Genomic DNA, 19,479 nt, shown 5'->3' with positions numbered 1-19,479 from the left:
ACAACTCGCCGCGATACATATCCGCGACACTGTTGGCAGCCCTCGTGGCCACCTCCACCTCAGCGCTCTCTCTCCGCGACGCGAATGATCGGTCTGTGGACCGATCAGGAGGAAACGGGAATTACTGATCGGTCTGTGGACCGATCCACCTATAGCCTGATCGGTCTATGGACCGATCAGGCTATAGGTGGATCGGTCCACAGACTGATCCCCTATCCTTTCTCCCGAACGCTGAGGGAGACGAGCCTCGTTGAGGAAGAACAGTTGTTGCTTCAGCGAAGGGGAAGAAGGGGCTGGGGAGGGTGCCGTTGCTGCTTCAGCGAGGGGGAAGAAGGGGTTGCGACGCTTTCGAAGGAGTTGGGGCTGGGGAGGGTGCCGTTGCTGCTTCAGCGAGGAGGGAGAATGGGCTGCGGCGATTTCGAAGAAGTTAGGGCTGGGGAGGGAGAAGAGAAAACGGCAGGGGAGAGCTTGTTAGGGCACGCGAGGAACAAGTTTTGGCCCGAGTGGATTTCATTCGCGTCGCGGAGAGAGAGCGCTAAGGTGGAGGTGGCCACGAGGGCTGCCAACAATGTCGCGGATATGTATCGCGGCGAGTTATCGCGGCAAATATCATTCCCATAGTTTGTAGAATCGCGATCCTACGTAGAATCGATTTAGGGTCAGGATCGGATCGGTCAGGATCGGATCGTAGAATCGTACGATCCTACCAAAAACCCTTAAAATCTTATCATACATGATTAATAATTAGAAAAAATACTTTAAAAACTCATTTACATATAAATAGATAACTAATTTTGCATATATATGCAATCATTTACACTCAACACCTTAGATTACATTACTACATGTACAAATTTAAATTAACTAGTAATTTAACTACTATTCTCACATAGTAATAATATTTATATTTTCATATCATAAAATGAAAGAATATAAAATTTCTATTAACACAATAATAATAACACATTCAACGTCAAAAATATTTCCTTGGTTTATAAGATGATCCAATTTAAAGGCCAATAAAGCACCTAACGTACATAGCAAAAGTTATTGGATCCATTGATTCAAATATGAACGTCGAAAATAATCTTCTAAAAATTGATTGATGTTACACAATACTAGACAATAGACATCCAAAAATTCATTATTTTTGGGGGAAAATGACATAATATTATTGATAAAAAACTAACTCAAAAATAATTAAATATATGTTTAAATAATTTAAAACCCTAACAAGATGAAAAAAATATAATAAAAAAAGATAAAATCTTCTAGACATCCGAAAAGGATTTAAATAATATTTTTTGGGTTTGAAATAGGGTGGTTAATGATAAACTTTGAAATTTATTAAAGATCTCTGAACAAGCTTTGATTTGATATATTATAGGCCCCGTGGTTCAATCCGAGTCAAAAGTTATGACCTCTCAAAGCTTCCACCGATCCTGCTCCGATTCTGCTTCGATCCTGTTACGATCCTACCGATCCTGTTCCGATCCTACCGATCCTGCTGCGATCCTGCTGCAAAACTCGATTCTGCACGATTCTGGATCGATTTTGGGTCTTAGGATCGTACGATCCTACGATCCGGATCGCGATTTTGTAAACTATGATCATTCCTATATATATATATATACACACACACATACACTCACTCACTCACTCACTCAACTCATGGCAGGCGAATTAACACCTCTGAACCTATCCTACATTGTGAACTTTAAAGTAATATTTTAGCTATAATATAAACAAATAGAAATTTTGGTTGATTATATATTTATGGTCCTAAATGCAGAGTACGGATCCCACGCTTTGATATCCATCACACAATATATCCAATTCGATCTGCCTTTATTTATCTTATTTTTAAAAAATAAATAAAATAAGTCATTTTATTCCGGTCCCAGCCGCCCCCAAGCGACAATCCATTGGCCTTTCTCAATGGCGGCATCCACTGCGTCGCCTTCCTTTCCCCCGCTCTTCTGCCGTCGAGCTACACGCGCAACTCCTCCTGCTCTCCGCCCCATCTACGCCGTCTCCTCCGACTCCCCCGGCTCCTCCTCCGGCGAACCCCCACGCAAGCGCCGCGTCGACACCAGAATCCACTGGTCCAGCCCCGACGAAGGCTGGGTCGGCGGCAAAACCAAGAAGCCGGACGGCGATAACGATGCTACTGCAACTAAGAAAGAAGAGGAACGCCTCGGAGAAAGATTCGCCGACCTCATCAACACAGCGACCACCTCCCACTATCAGTAAGTCGGCGCGACGCCGCTTCCTCTCTTATTCCTTTCGATTTGTCGAACACCTCGATAGCATGGCTAAGAAAACACGACGACGGCGTGCCGTCAGGTTTCTGGGGGTGTCGGCGGAGGCGGACATGGAGGAGATCAAGGCGGCGTACCGGCGGCTGTCGAAAGAGTACCACCCGGACACGACGGCGCTTCCGCTGAAGTCGGCGTCGGAGAAGTTCGTCCAGCTACGGGAGGCCTACAACGTGCTGAGCGACGAGGAGCGCCGGCGGTTCTACGACTGGACGCTGGCGCAGGAGGCGGAGAGCCGCCGCCTGCGCCAGATGAGGATGGAGCTGGAGGACCCCTACGAGCAAGACGTCCGCGACTGGGTCTCCATCCCCGACACCGTCGACCGCCTCGGCGGCAAGAACATGAAGCTCAGCGACCAGGCCTTGACGGCGCTCACCGTCGACGTAGTAATCATTCTCATCTCCATCTGCAGCATCATCTTTGTTGTTCTATTCAAGGAATCATATTAATAACATAAAAAGAGACATGAATCTGTAAAATCCAGTAAATCCAAGTGAATAATTTGTCCTTTTTCATTCACTTTTATTGTGAGCTCATTATTGTTAAAGAGCAATCATAGCATAAAATGTAGTTGATGATGAGTGAAATTGTTCAGAAATTGTTCAAGAATCTTCAAACTCGACGATCTTGACGACGGCAGAGTCGCCGATCTTCTCGAAGATAACTGCCCGATCGTAAGGCTTCAGAATGCCCACCGATCTGCCATAGTCCAGAGCAAGTTTCAGAGCGACCTCCTCCTTGAGGTTGATCTCCCCCTGCAACCGTAGTAGCAAGAACATTATGATCCTTGCTCATGGATCTCTTATTACACCTTCCATGTATCGAAACACTCGATAACTTACCGAGCTAGAAATGGCCAGAATCGGATAGATGCCTCTTAATGCTTGACACTGCCTAGCCTGGAAACAATAATTCGAAACAACACGATCTGAAACTTGTTTGCTCAAAGAGAAAAAAAAAAAAAAAACTTTAGTACCTTTATGGTGCTTAGAGCATTTGAGTTCAACGAGTCGATTTTTTCTTGCGGAAAGACGAGAGCCAAAACAGGCATTGGAGGTCTATACTTAGCTACCAATCTGCAACAGCGCAACGTTTGAATTCAGGTATACGAAAGATTGTCACTGCAGCATCGCAGCTTGCTAAGATCAAATTACCTGGGAGCAGTTCCTGTGGTAGTAAACGCGATAATCACAGACGCTTTGACTTTAACTGCCGCACGCACCTTGATTATAATGATAACAAAAGGCGAAAGAATCCATTAGCACTTTGACATTGGTTACAAGTTACAAGTTTTAAATAACAGCATTTCAGATGTACTTACTGCTGATGATGCAACAGATTCTTCATGCGACATTGGTTCTCCAACATATTGTATTATCTTTTTAAACTGATGAGCTTGGTTGTATACACTCTCAGCCTACAAAAAAGGATGATGTTTGCTTATAATTTATAAAATAAAGGAATAGATAGCGCTATGAAATTGCTGTCGCCACAATTCTGATTTGTAATACTGAACATACTTCTGAGCAGATCTGGCCAACAGTCCTTATGGTTTCAACAGGATAGAGACCTCGCAGAGTCTCTGCACCTAATAGTATACCATCGGTACCTGGATTTGAAAATGTTGCCATTTCATCGAAGTTGAAAATGATACCAAACAAACTTTATTTGATCAGAAATAGTAACAAACCATCCAAAACTGCGTTTGCTACGTCAGTCGCCTCTGCACGAGTTGGGCGCAAATTGTCAACCATACTGTCAACCACTCTAGTGATTATCGCAGGCTTTCCAGCCATGTTGCACTTTTTAACAGCAGTCTTCTGATAAATAAACACCTGAACACATATTTAAGCAATTGGAGCACTCATCTAGTACAAGCATAAAAGGATAGATCTACATTTATCACATAGCATGTCAATTTAATCAACCTAACAATCCATATACTAAAGTTTTGTGTTGCATAATATAAGGAAAGTCTATATAAACAATAAATTGTTTAGTACTAATCAACAAGTGTTTAGCACTCACAACACCAAAGCATAGATTGTGTGCAAAAAATATTCACAAGTACCGATTCCTCTAAGAGTGAATTATATAACATATCAATATATATACTAAATATTCATTAAATTTGTTATGATCATATTCTTCTCCTTTTCAGAATATATAATTTTCTTTTTTTAAAGGACTAGTTTGATTAATTAATTAATTAACTGGCATGACTTATTTTGATTATCGTCCATGAACTCGACTGTAATCAGCAACCTCGTGTTAGTCCTACCTAAACAGTATGCTGGCTGACAGACATTATATGTACCTTGCATATCTAATACTTGGCTACATGTAAAGCATTACAATTAAATAGATATGTGGACAACGCAAAATATTGGGAGGGAGATCTAGCTCCAGTTTCCCTGAAGAAAAAATTATGTGGTCCTTCAATGCACATATTCAATCAGCAATATAGATCATCTTTTAAATAGTGCTAATGATGAGTAATCATGCAGCTATTTAGTTAAGATACTATTAACAGCTGCATTTGTGATGGAAAAACCTTTTCTGGAGGAAGATCTATCCCCAGGTTCCCTCGCGAAAGAATTATACCATCTGCTTCTTGGAGAATCTCATCAAAATGTTCAAAACCCTAAAGAAGGGAATAAAAACATAAGAGAGATTAGAGATGAAAGAAGAATAAAAAAAACTATAAGGTAAAAGTGACTACCTCAAAATTCTCAATTTTGGCATAAATCTGTGTGTAGTGGAGATTTTGAGATCTAAGAAATTCTCTAAGCTGCAAATAACAGATAAAGCTGGTGCTCAGATAACAATGGTATTAAAAAATCATCAAAGCAACACTAATCATTACAATCTTCAGTTAAAACCATGTAACTATCAACTGTAAACAACAAAAAACTACTTAAATCTGTGGATGAATTGTTGAGATAGTCCACTGATTGAAATACATATTAAAATCCCTACTATATATATATATATATATATTCTGACATAATTTAGAGGATTTTTAAAATGACTCAGCATTTCCAATTATTTCTGGTGCCATGCTTGTAAAGCGTGGGTAAACAAAGCGATTAAAGAAGCTCACCTCACGCACATCCTCTGCATGACGAGTGTAAGATAGGGAAATGATGTCAACATTGTTTTGTAAAGCCCAAGATGAAATCACCTAAAATGGTACCAGATCAGTTGTTGAATAATCAATCAAAAATTGCTACAGGAAACAAAAAGGAATGAAAGTGGTTTACAGGGAGGTTTGTCTATCTGATGATGCACGATGAAAGAAAACAGTTACCACAACCATCTTAGATAAGATTTCAGAGGCAATGCCATCTTAAGAATAAACATAACTAGTGGATTGACTTTTGAACAGATTTGATAAACTGGAAAACATTAAGTTACTTCATTTGTAAAAAAAAAAAACTTCAAATATCTAAATTCATGGTATTTTAAGCTAACCACCATGAACTTGCAATTATTCTAGCGTTGTCTTTTTAATAGACTCCATGCAGGCTATAAAGAAAATTAGAATTCTCTTGCATTGTCGTCATCATCATTTTCGTCATTATCCTTGTCATCACACCATTCAAATCTCAACTATTTGGAGTCGACTATTATCTGTCAACCTTGGTCAAATTTATCTAGAAACAAGCTATGCAGAACTGGCCAAACTGGAAAATTTATCAATATGAACAATCAGTACTTCTGTGTTCTGACACTAACCTGCTTATCTCTACTACCAAGAGTTGGTAAATTGATAGAAACTTGTGACACGTGCATGGTGAAGATGGACCCAGCAAGTGTAGCACTGTTCTTCACAAGACAATTTACATCATCACCGACTGTATCCACAACCTGTCGATAAGTTACACATTCTTTAGACAGGAGGATTCTTAAAAGTAAAAGAAGAAAATGCTCGGGAAAATCAAGCCTAACAGAATCACCTCAAGCCATACAGATGTTGACTCACTTCCAGTGAAAAGATACTGACCTATAAAAACAGTATCGCCCTTTTTTACTGCCTGTGGTTTCAAGGAACAGTCACAATTAACCAAAAAAGGAAATATAAAGTCACTGCAAACTAGGAAAACAAAAAAATGATGATTATACACATGTAAATAGTAGCAATTAAAAAAGTATTATTGCTTAACTGTAGTTGTTTTCCTCATTTTCATACCTCCAGCCTCTAATGGGTGTTTGATGGCACGTGCTAAATCAATTTTCTGGCAGCAACATTTTCCATGCCACAAACTACTCTAGCTTCTTAACATTTGTATTTTACTTCGATTATCAATGTTGAAAAAAAAAAAATTGGTACACTTGCAAGATATTTGATTTAATTGATATTAATCACAAGAAAAATTGATTTCAGAGAATTTGATCCTTTGGCATCTTTCATTCAAATGCTCCAAAGCATACTTCTAAAATAGTGCAAGATTTAAATGTCGTAGTATATAACTATAAATTATGTGCGAAACTTTGTGTTTTTGTAAGTGTGCAAAATGTGTCTATAAAATATTATTTAAAAAAAAATCCATTTTCCATGGCATGTTCCCAGGTTATAGTTTACTACGACTAAATTGGGGGAGAAAAAAGGTCTGTAATTTCTTTTCTGCTAAACTACTAAAAAAGCTTACGGCTTGGTACAATTTCTTGTCACGTTGGACGAAACAAATTGCTTTAGAAAAGTGCTAAATTCTAGTATCTTCTACTTATGTGTGATGCTAGTAACGAGGCATAAAATGTCAAAAAAGTAATTGATTCTTACCTTTGCCAGATCAGAGATATTTATGGGCAAAACTTCAGCTGACGGAACTCTAGAACCATCTGGAGTTAAAGTGACGTTGTTACCAGATTTTAACTCAATTGGTTCACCGGATGTGTTGCAAACTTGAAGTTCAGGACCCACAGTGTCTAGCATAACCTACAGTGATAGGGCAGAAGACGATCAGTTACAGCTTTTCAAATAGTTCAATAAAATCATAGTAGCAGCAAGGACGAACAAATGCAAAGAAAATTATCATTAGTGGAAGATTAAAAAAGCACAACTTGCTGTAAAGTGCAAGACAAAGTTAACATTATATTGTCGTGTTCAAAAAAGGTAAAGAACTATGATTGAACAAGGCAAGGCACATGTCTCAAGACAAAATGAAGCTTTGAAAATTCTGAAACTAAGAGTGCATTCCAGAAGGGAGTTATATCCTATGGACAAAACCACATAAGTCAGGTTCAAGCATAGGTACATAAAGCTGATGTAGTTTCTGGCACATGTGGCTAAGTGACCGCACAAAATAATGTTCTAGGAAAGAGTAAAGAACCATAGAAGCTCTGATTATTTGAGAGGGGATATTTGATCTGAAAGAACAACAATTTCAATATTTTTTAGATGTTTGCATTTGTAGGCTGCATATGTCATCATAAAAAGACTGCATATTAGCCAACCACATATATCACACATGCAATATGGGATGTGGTTTCCTACTACAGATGCCTTTGTGGCCACCTAGGTTGTTTCCTAAAACATTTAATAAATAACTAAATAAGGCATATATAAATAATTTCAAATGATTTGATGTCTATACAACAACATATAAGAGATCTCGCCTTAAAGTGAACAAGTTAAAGAAGGTCAACATACGCAAGATGATTGTTTCTACAGACTTTTTGATGCAAGAAAATAGTAAATTGTTTATTTATAGATATGCGTGGCATCCATGCACTCCAAGCCTTCATAAGCTACAATCGTTCGAGCTGCAGATCCATCATCAATGAAGAATACAAGGGAAAGGTTCTTGAGTTAAAACTGCTTTAACATACATAGTGAATACCCCACCAGCCTCTAGGTTATAGTGTGTTCTAGAATGCGAATCAATAATCAAGCAAAAGAAACGGCGAAGCTAGAAAAGTATAGCTACACTTGCACATTTTACAATTAAGTGAACTAGATAAACCAGAGAGGGAGATTAGACAATTCCCTAAGAAAATGATGTAACTTTTCACTGTGAGTAATCTATGATATGTAACAATTTAATAAATGATTTTATTTCCATAGTGATTCTACATTAATGTTTAAGCTTCCACAAAGGCACTGCTCAAGCATTCTTAAGTAGATTTGATTAATAAGTTCAATATTAGATGTTTCAATATTTTAGACAGCCTTACCAAAGATGTAAAAAAGATGTGGGGTATTCACTTACAGCGCATGGCTTCTTGATATTGCTCACAGCAATCCTCAAATTGTCAAGAGTCTCCTGATGGTATTCCGCATTTGACCCAGAAAAATCGAATCGTGCAACTTGAGAAACAAAAATGGTATAGCATGAACAATTTAGTCACGTGAAAGAGAATCATGAGACATAATAAAAACATAACTCCAATCAATATATACAAGAAAAAGAGGACAAACCTGACATTCCAGCTTTGAGGCATGCCTCAAGTGTTTCCACTGATCGTGATCTTGGCCCAAGTGTCCCAACAATTTTAGTCAATGATGGAAAGAACTTCTGGCATTTTATTGAAAAATTAATACAATGACAACAAACAACTAAGAAAAGTGCAGTAGAGCTAGTCAAAATTTTAACTCATGCATGTAAGTTGTCACTTAGATTTCCAAGAAAGCATTGTCCCCAAACAATCTTTTAGGAAATGTACTATTTAGCCACTAGCTCTAGATAGTCCGATTCCCATTTGAGACCTGTTTATTTTATGAATCACTTCAGCACTTTTGAATAAAAGTTATGACATCAACAGCATCGCTATCCATCTATGTTTTCATCAGTATCTTTGGCATAAAACCGTAGAGGGATAGCGCAATTCCCATTTGGGAACTGTTTATTTTATGTTTCACTCCATCTCCTTTGATTAAAAGTTATGGCATCATCAGCATCACTATCCACCTGTGTTTTAGGAGTATATTGGGTGTAAAACCATAAAGGGATAGTATTCCCATTTGAGAAATGTTTATTTTATGTATCACTTCAGCACCATTGATAAATCTATGAGGTTATCAGCATCACTATCCACCTGCGTTTTTATGACTATATTTAGTGTAAAAACATAGAAGATACCACACATAGAAGTAAAAGGTCTTAACTAAGAGTGGGAAACGTAATAAATAGAACCACAAATAGAAAACATAATCTCATTTAGATAAGTGACAATAAGGTGGGTAAAGTGTCAACTTTATTAACCATGAGTGGGCAAAGTATACATCAAAAACAAGAGGGAAAAGTCCAACTTGGCTATTGTTGGTGGATAAACTCTAATTTCCCAAATATTCTTTGTAAATAAAGCACTTGATACATTTTATGGTGATTTTGCTGCTTAAAAAGGAAGGTATTGGTTGTCATCCCCATGATCATAGGGCAGACAAACTTGTCACCCTATGCTTCATAGAGGACTATAGTTGGTCTTCTCATATTTTTCAAGAGGAAGTCAGGTCTTTAAATGCTTCAGTGAATCAATCGGAGCCACTCTTTTCCATGTGACCTTGATTCTCCTTTTATAGACTTAAAGTAAGTGTCTGGAACACTGTAGTTGGCCTTCAGATACTTCTATAACTGAGTCAGTCCACTTTCCATGTGACCTTGATCCTCCTTCATGAAACTGGTTGTTAGATTTGACATGTCTATATGATGCAATTAGCCTCCCTTCTTCTCTACAATTTGTTATTGCAAAAGATATTTTTATTTTTATTTTGGTAATCCAGGTATCAAGCTTTTCGGACGGACTAATCCGGTGACCAATCCAGCCCCTAAATAAACAGAGAGAAACCTCTAACATATAATAATTTTCTTAATGACCCATCTGATTATAGAGCATCCAAACTCCCATGCCTCTCGGAATAATCAATGACCAACTTTTCATGTATGCACTGACTATCTTCATCAAAAATCATCATCTTTCCGTCTCCATAAAAGTCCACCAATAGTTGGCCAAAAAACTATTACAAAAAATAAATGATAGCAGGGAGATACATAGAGATGAACGGTCAGGATAAATTATTGGCACAAATACTGCATAAGATGTCTCCAACACTAGACCTATGGTTTCATTTGGAACAACTTTCTATTGTACCCGCTGTGATCCGGAGCCAAGAGATTTCACAAGAAGAGACTGCTGATCCAATCACTAAGAAATCTCGCCTTTTGGGAGGTCTGCTTCCACCTCCATCGTAACTACTGATTTCAAAAAACAATACCTATGCAACTTCAAAGATGGATTAGGAAAGAAAATGGTTGATAAATTTGACGAGTCCATAAGAATTAAGATGCAGTTAGCCTCCCCTATTCTCTTTAATTGATTAATGTGAAGTGCTTGTATTATAAACATCAATAAGAAAAAAGGAACCTCTAAGCTATAATAAATTTTTTAATGATCCATATGATCTTATTGCATCCGAATTCCCATGCCTGTCGGAATAAACTTGACCAAATTTATATACTTTCCTCATCGAAAATTATCATCTTTCCTTCTCCATAAATCCACCAATAGTTGGACAAAAAAGGACTACAAAAAAATCGACAATTATAGTAGGGATATAAATAGAGACGAAGACTCAGGGAAAATTAAACCTCAATATCTTAAAAGTCAAGCATTAAACGGCACATAACACATAGGCAAAAAGAAATAATGAGGAAGAAAAAAAAAACTGACAAACCCACAAGAAGACAAAATCTAAACCAAACAACAGAATCACATACAAAACAACGACAGATGTATGATCCACAAAGGCCACAAGAAAACCATATAATTCATCAGACGATCGAGCAAGGAAACTGAAAATGGATCAGAAAAGGTGCGGATGGAATCCAATAAACGGAGATCGAAAGAGAGGTCTCACGATCTTGGGCGGCGCGAGCACAGAGGCGAGGCGCACAGGTTCCTCAAGCAGCATCTGGCCGGTGTGCATTGTGGCAGGTTAGGGTTCCGAATCCGATCGTCGAACTTTGCGTCTCTGATGAGCAGCGGTTGGCGTGAAAATCGGAGAGACGCGAAGAAATGCCCGATGGCGAAGAATAAAGTACCGGGGTTTACTTTTTATTTATCAACGACTGCAAATTTCATTTTGGACCTGCATTGTTAACACTTTCTAAAAAGGTGATCACAAGTCTCCTCACGGGTGTCCAGATTATATAAATTACATAATCAGTGACTATCCAAGGGTTGTTTTTATAGAGTATATATGGATCGGAAATTGATCTTTTAGAGTATATATAGATCGGAAATGTGAATTTGACCTATTCATTTAAAATTTATAGTAATAATTATAAAATTATAGTTATTAACATAGGTAACTGTTATAATTTTTTAATTGTTATGATATTTTCAACCTATTTAAGATTTAGATGGAAAATATGGACGTGATATAATAATAAACAAGTATTATAGGAGAGTTAAATACTTATACTGACTGGATGCGTCACTCTTTGGATATTAGAAAAGAAAAGGCCGACTTTTTAATTTTTTTTTAAAAAAAAATATTGTTAAAAAAATGTACCCATCTTTTAAAAAATATCAAAAGAGTATTCTACAAAACTTTAATAAATTTTATAAAAGAGTGTCCTTTTTCACGATATAAATTTTAAAAAAAAAATGTTTTTTTTTATCTTTTCTACCTTACAATTGCATATTTCTTCCATAGACGATTAGTCAATATTACCTTAACTTTTAAACATATTACAAATTTGACCATGCATTTTGACTTTTTTTTTATATGCTATAGTTTTTTAATATTTTGAAATGTTTGTTAAGAATTTTAAAATGATATTCAAATGTAAAATATATATATATATTATAGTATAAAATGAAGAAAAAAATTAATTGCAATAAGAATATTTTTTATTTATAATTTGACAAAAAAATAAAAAAAAAAATTTATATTATCTCAAAAAGGATGTCAAAAATATCGAAATAATACATCTTAATTTTTCTTTTGAAATTGCACCTAGACTCAATCTTGGTCTATGGAGATCAAGGTCAGATTAATTTTGCCGATATATAAAAATTAATTTGGATAATAACTTAATCAACGCAAAATGGATATGCCCAACTTGCTTAAGATAGATTAGGTTAATAAAGTTTAGTAAATAATGAAATTATACTTAAAATAGAATTATCACTCATAACGAGGGACATTTTATAGTATCATATAATCACTCTTTATATAGAAATGTCAGATATCCAATGAGATATTTTGTATTCATTACAAAAATAATCCAAAAATTTATAGAAATAATTATTCGTATAGTTTCCAACTATGTGAACCGAAATTATCTAGTTCTATATAAATAATAAAGATAATGAACGGTAATAACTAGTTTAACTAAAGTGAAATTATCTAGCCTATATGTAAGGTTCATTTCTTCGTACATCTGCATAACAAACACATATAGTGAGTCAAGAGAATTATCGATATATATCTATATTTTTGTTGAGATTTAATCAAAATTTCACATTGAAAAGATTTAGGAAAGATTATTTAACCAGATTGTGAGTGATCTGAAGCGGGTTGATATGAAGATCGAAGATGAAGACAATATGATATGTTGTTGAATTCTTTGTCTTCATCTCCTACATATGAAAATTTGGTTACTACTTTGATGTGAGGTAAGGAAACTCTTAAATTAGAGGAGATCACAGGTGTATTGTGTAAGTACCCAATGGTAGTTTTAATATAATCAACCAAGTCAGGTTAGGTTCTGTTATGTTTGATTCCCTATGTCTAAGTGTGCTGGAACTTAGGAGCACAGGAAGTTGAGCGAAAGACGCAGTTAGCGAGAAGGACGACGCAGGAGAGAGTCGACGGGCTCAGTGCATCCTAGGGACGAAGTGCTGCGGAAGAGTAAGCTGGCAGACGAGAAGGGAACGTAGGGAGTTTTCAGGGACGAGAAGCCGGAGTGAAAGCTTGCTCGAGGAGAAGGCTGGAAGATGGGTCCGGGTGAGCCCAATTCCGGATGGACTAAATCACTCAGGCGACCGACGCAGAAGAAGAGCCAACGGGTAACTATGGAGTTGCTGGAGGCACCCTCAATGTGGTTGGAGGTGCCTCTGCGCCTTTCTGTAGGAAGGCGCCTTCAACCACCCATGAAAGGCGCCTTCAAAGGGTTGAGGTACCTTAGACTGGGCAAAATTAACCGTTAGCGAAGATAAAACCTTATCTTCGTTTGCCTCGCTAGAGGCTCTTTCCACCTTGTTGGAGGCACCTTCCAACCTCGGATAAGATTTTCCAAGGGATATAAAAAGATACCTGGACCTAAGAAATATTGAACAACACTTGTAATCAATTCTCTTTCCATTTAGCTTTGTAATTGAGTGCTTCAACTGCTGTAAGAGGCTTCTCTGCTTGAAGGAGACTTTTAGTGAACTTTACTTGCCTTAGATTAACAACTACCTAAGTTGTAACCAAGTAAATGATCTGTCTCTTTCTTTCTTTAATTAAGTTTCCTTTTTTTCGAGTGTTTCTTAATTTAGCTTGAATATATGAGAAAGGTTTTATTTTTATTTCAGGTTATTCACCCCCTTTTAGCCGCCGTTAAGGGACTTACACATTGCTAGGGTTTCACCAAAGGAAAAAAATAAGTGATGAAGTTTCTCATGGAGAAGAACTTGTGGTAAATAGTAACCAAGAGTGTGGTAGAAGCAAATCTCGATATGAATCAGGTAACGACAACAAGACTCGTTCTCAGTCGAGAAGGAGGAAGGTGATCACGTGCTACAAGTGTGGAGGCAAAGGTCATATGTGTTGGAGTGTATACTGAAAGCCTAAGCTTTGTAAACATTCATTATGAATAAAGAATCACATTTGGTCAAATTGTCTACATTTAGTTGTAGTTGTTCAATTAATTTATATTGTAGATAACATAGTATGTGGTGTCACATGCAGAAGATAATGCTATCAGTACCTTATAAATTATAAACAGTAGCTCACGACCAAAATGGAAAGGAACAAACCATTAGAAGGTCGTAGTGTAATTAGGTATTAGTTTATCTTGACTATATAATTACACTAGTACACTCAGAGTGTATTGAGTAGAACCATTTGAGGTCGTTTCTTTTATACTGACTTTATAAAGGAACAAAGACCTCAGTTATTATGGAAGTGTGTGCTCTTAATCCTAATATAATAACAAGCACATATATTTGATATTTATTTCTTTAATTTATCAATGGGTGAGATTTAGTTCGATGAATCAATAAACCCGATAAGTTGGGAAATGGTATCACTTATAGTGTGTGTTGTTGATTATAGAAGGAAACTGTGTCCTAGAGATACTAGGTTGATAATGTCCTCAAGAGGAGCTCATAAGGATTGTCATGTTAAACCCTGCAGGTGGACTTAGTCCGACATGATGATAAGGTTGAGTGGTACTACTCTTGGACTAAGATATTAATTAAATGAGTTGTCAGTAACTCACTTAATTAGTGGACATTCGATATCTTAAACACGGGGAGACTAACACACTCATAATAAGAAGGAGCCCAAAAATGTAATTTGGGATTGGTGCGGTAGTTCAATAATAGTTCTCTAGTGAATGAATTATTATTGATAAAATTAAGTTGTGTGTTCGGGGCGAACACGGGATGCTTAATTTTATCGGGAGACCAAAACCAATTCCTCCTCTCGGTCTCTATCGTAGCCTCTTATTTATAGAGTACTATACCCACCTATACCCACCTTCTATACCCACCAATAGGGGGCCGGTCAAGCTAGCTTGGGAACCAAGCTAGGGCCGGCCTAGGTACAAATTGGGGTGGCCGGCCCTAGCTTGAACCCAAGCTAGTGGGGGCCGGCCAAATTAAATTAAAAAAGAATTTTAATTTTAATTTTTATTATGTGGAAGAAATAATTTATTAAAGAGAATTACAATTAAAATATCTCTCTTGTAAAATATCTATAAAAGATTAAAGAAAGAGATTAGATCTTTTTCCTTATTTGTAGATTGGTGAGATATTTTATTTTCTCTTTAAAATTATCCACATGTTGATAAAATTAAAATTATAGAAATTTTTTTTTATCAACCATGAAGATATTTTTAAAGAGAAATTTTAATTTTTAAAATTTCCGGAAACAAATTAGGAAGTTTTAATTGTTGATTAAAACTTGTCTAATTTATCTCTTTTAATGTGACCGGCCATTAGAGATTAATTGGGGAAATTTTATTTTATTTTTCTCAATTAAATCATGTCAAGGGAATTAAGGAAATTTTATTGTAATTAAATTTCCTAATTTGCCTAGGCCAAGGAATATAAAAGAAGGGGTGAGGGTGCCTTCATGAGACACAACCTCTATTATTTCTCTCCCTCTTTTATTCCTTGGAATGGCCGGCCATCCTCTTCCTCTCTCCCTCTTTGTGGTGGCCGAATCTCTCAAAGGCTTGGAGCTCTTGTGGCGACCGGATACTACTTGGAGAAGAAGAAGAAGAAGAAGGAGAGAAAGCTAGCATCTCTTGGAGCTTGGTTGGTGTTTTGTTCTTCATCCTTGGTTAAGCTTTTTGTGGCCGAACCTAGCTAGGAGGAGAAGAAGGTGGTTGGTGGTTTCTCATCTCGAAAGATCGTTGCCCACACAACGTCCGAGGTTAGAAGAGGAATATGGTAGAAGATCAAGAGGTTTTTCTACAAGGTATAACTAGTAATTTTTCTTTCCGCATCATACTAGTTATTTATGGAAATAATACCAAATACAAGAGGCTTGCGATTCTAGAATTTCGAATATGTTTTTCGATGTTGTGTTCTTTTGTTTTTTCTTTTCCTTGTGATTTGATTGTTCTTTTCGGTTAACCTAAAGTTATTTTAGGAAATTAAATATTAGCTTTCTATAAAAGGTTTTGTCTAGTCGGTGGTGGTTGCGCCCATATCCAAGAAGGTCATGTGCCTCGCCACGTCAGTACTGGGAACCAATTATGGAAATTAATATTTAATGGAATTAATAACTTAAGGTGACTTGGGTCGAACGTGTTAAGTTCTGCAGGAGATCCAAGTCAAAACCTAAAAGAACAAATAGATTAAGTTTTGGATCAAACGTGTTAAGTTCCGCAGGCGATCCAAAATTTAATTTAAAAGAACACATGGTAGCTAGGAAAAGGTTCAGACCTTTGTACAAAAGTTTTGTACAGTGGAACATTTAGGTTTTCCGAGTAGCAACCAACAATATGAAGAGAGATTGCCCAAAGATAAAGAAACAGGGAACAAAAGTAGTTCGACGAAGTCTGCAAACATAGTTGAAGAGGAAAATTTAGAGAAAGGTGATGGAGATATGTTATCAGTTATCTCAAGTTCAGAGCAGCTGATGGATGCATGAATCTTAGACTCTTCATATTCATATAACATGACTATAAACAAGGAGTGGTTTGACACCATACGGCAGTGGATTCTAGTTCAATGTTGATGGGAAACAATACATCATGCATAATTATCAGTATAGGGAATGCCAAAATCAAGATGTTTGATGGTGTGATTAGAACACTATATGATATTAGACATATACCAGAGTTAAGGAAGAACTTGATCTCACTAGGCACATGGATGAACGTGGAATGTTAGAATTTCACATAAGAGATTTGTTGAAGGGTATCAACACGTGCAAGCTTGAATTCTACAAATTCTATATTCTTGGAAAACAGAGCAAAGTGCAATTCAAGATGGCAACAAACAAGATGAAGGAGATTATGGACTACGTATATATGGATCTCTATGAATCAACCAGTGTAGCATCACATGGAGGACACTTATATTTTGTGAGTTTTACTGATGATTACTCACGAACGGTCTGGGTACATTTTATGTGTCACAAGTCAGTAACTTTTACAAACTTTAAATTTTGAAAAATTGAAGTGGAGAACCAAACCAGAAGGAAGATCAAATGCCTTAGGTCAGACAATGGGACTAAGTACACAGATTCAAACTTTCAGAAATTTTGTGAACAACATGGGATAATGAGGCATTTCTTGGTTCATAGTGTTGGGGTTCAATCAAAGTTCCGCATTGGAAAGGTTTAGGAAAGATCATGTAGTTAAAAAGATGTAGGATATCTCCATTGGCATGAGGCCTTTTAGGGAGAACCCAAGAGCAAAGTCATGAGGGCCTAGGCCCAAAGTAGATAATATCATGACATTGTGGAGATATGTGGACATCATTTTGGGCATAATAAATGACATCATAGTCATGGCTCATACCAGATGCAATGTGGGGTGACCTTGAACGAAGTTGAGAATAGGCCCGGAGTAGGTCAGGGTGATTAGATGCTTGCGATGAGGTCCGGAGCAGGTCAGGGTGACTGAATGCTCGCGAGGAGGTTCAAAGTATGTCAAGGTGATCGGATGTTCGCGGGGAACCCAGAGTAGGTCAAGGTGACCAGATGCTTGCGGGGAGGCCTAGAGTAGGTCAGAGTGATCAGATACTTGCGGGGAGACAAGTAGGTCAGGGTTACTGGATGCTTGCAAGGAGGCCCGAAGCAAGTCAAGATTGACCGGATCCAACTGCTTGCGAGGAGGCTTGGAACATGTCAAGGTGACTAAATACTCACGGAAAGGCCTGGACCATGAGAGTAATTATGATCCTTTGTTGAGGGGAGGATTGTTGGGTACTCTACATGGTCCTTTGTTTGAGGGGAGGAATGTTGGGGTTCAATTAAAGTCCCACATTGGAAAGATTTAAGAAAAATTGTAGGGTTAAAATTAGGATGTAGGATATCTTCATTGGCATGAGGTCTTTTTGGGAGAGCCCAAAAGTAAAGTCATGAGGGACTAGGCCCAAAGTGAATAATATCATGTCATTATAGAGATATTTGGACATTCTTTTGGGCACAACATGTAAGGCACCTTAGCAGAATGGGGTAGCAAAAAGGTTGAACAAGACAATCATTGCTAAGGTAAGATGTCTCAGACTGAATGCAGGGATAGCAAAGAATTTTTGGACGGAAGCAGTTAACATGATATGTTATCTTATTAATAGATCGCCAAGGGTAGCACAAGAAGGCAAAGTATCATAGGAAGTATGGACAAGAAATCAAGTAGATTACTCTCATGTTCGAGTTTTTAGATGTCTAGCTTATATGCGCATATCTAGTGAAGAAATATCAAAGCTGGATGTGAAGTCAAAGCAGTGCATTTTTATAGGGTATTAGAAAGGAGTTAAAGACTTCAAACTTTGTGATCCTAAGGCAAAAAAGGTGGTGATCAGTAGAGATGTGGTGTTTGATAAGAAGGCTATGCTACAACGTACTCAAGAAGAAGGAAAGGAAACACTACATAGCAGCATGGAGAAAAATATTGTGCAGGTGGAGCTAGAGACTATTGATTCAAATGATTCTAGCTCAGAGTACACGGAGCATCGCACTATAGCTAGTAGTCGAACGAGACAAGTCGTAAAACCACCCACGAGATACAGATTTAAAGACTTAGTATTTTATGCACTTATCACTAATAACAGAGACCCTATGTCTTTTTAAGAGGCGATACACAACTCTTAGAAGGATAAGTGGACGACTGCTATGACAGAGGAGATGGAGTCGTTGCATAAAAATCAAACATGGGATCTAGTGGAACTTCCTGAAGGAAAGAAAACTATAGGGTGCAAGTGGATATTCAAGAAGAAAGAAGCAATGTTAGAGAGAAAGTGAAGTTCAAAGCTCGATTGGTAGCAAAGGGGTATTCATAGAGAAAGGAGATTGACTATGAAGAAATTTTCTCACCAGTAGTAAGAAATACGTCAATTAAAACGGTGTTGGCTTTGGTAGCACATCACAATTTGCAGCTGGAGCAAATGAATGTTAAAACGATATTTCTTCATGAAAATTTTGAGGAGCCAATTTTTATATCACAACCTGAGAGATTTAGTTAGTCTGGACAAGAGTGGTGGTTTGTAAGTTAAAGAAATTGCTCTATGGATTGAAACAATCTCCTAAGCAATGGTACAAACATTTTAATTTATACATAATTCAAACGGATATAGCAGATGTGAGTATGATTACTGCATATATGTGAAGAGTATTGAAGATGAATCACTAATTTTCTTACTATTATACGTAGATGACATGCTCATTGTTACGAATAAGATAAAATATGTCAACAAATTGAAGAGACTACTGAGTAAGGAATTTGACATGAAAGATTTGGGAGAGACCAAGAAGATTCTTGGGATGGAGATT

The 19,479-nt window shown here is 37.2% G+C and overlaps 2 protein-coding genes across 2 annotated transcripts; one reads left to right on the top strand and one right to left on the bottom strand.

The window, feature by feature from the left end:
* Positions 1 to 1,907: 1,907 nt before the first annotated feature.
* On the top strand, positions 1,908 to 2,837 carry LOC122015486 (NAD(P)H-quinone oxidoreductase subunit T, chloroplastic-like). The gene is made up of 2 exons (XM_042572395.1): positions 1,908 to 2,249; positions 2,347 to 2,837. Exons 1-2 carry the CDS (start codon positions 1,939 to 1,941, stop codon positions 2,765 to 2,767), a joined length of 732 nt encoding a protein of 243 aa, XP_042428329.1. The 5' UTR covers positions 1,908 to 1,938; the 3' UTR covers positions 2,768 to 2,837.
* LOC122015485 (pyruvate kinase 1, cytosolic-like) lies at positions 2,781 to 11,398 on the bottom strand. Its single transcript, XM_042572394.1, has 16 exons — positions 11,176 to 11,398; positions 8,740 to 8,836; positions 8,531 to 8,628; positions 7,102 to 7,257; positions 6,278 to 6,355; positions 6,057 to 6,188; positions 5,422 to 5,502; positions 5,041 to 5,109; positions 4,873 to 4,962; positions 4,009 to 4,153; positions 3,839 to 3,927; positions 3,640 to 3,735; positions 3,473 to 3,540; positions 3,295 to 3,394; positions 3,161 to 3,217; positions 2,781 to 3,073 (listed from the first exon to the last, which is right to left on the bottom strand). Exons 1-16 carry the CDS (start codon positions 11,242 to 11,244, stop codon positions 2,921 to 2,923), a joined length of 1,578 nt encoding a protein of 525 aa, XP_042428328.1. The 5' UTR covers positions 11,245 to 11,398; the 3' UTR covers positions 2,781 to 2,920.
* Positions 11,399 to 19,479: the final 8,081 nt, after the last annotated feature.

This window comes from Zingiber officinale, chromosome 8B (assembly GCF_018446385.1).
Source record: "Zingiber officinale cultivar Zhangliang chromosome 8B, Zo_v1.1, whole genome shotgun sequence".
NCBI lineage: Eukaryota > Viridiplantae > Streptophyta > Magnoliopsida > Zingiberales > Zingiberaceae > Zingiber > Zingiber officinale.
The sequence above is the reverse complement of the archived record's forward strand: the minus strand, read 5'-3'. Positions and strand labels throughout refer to the sequence as shown.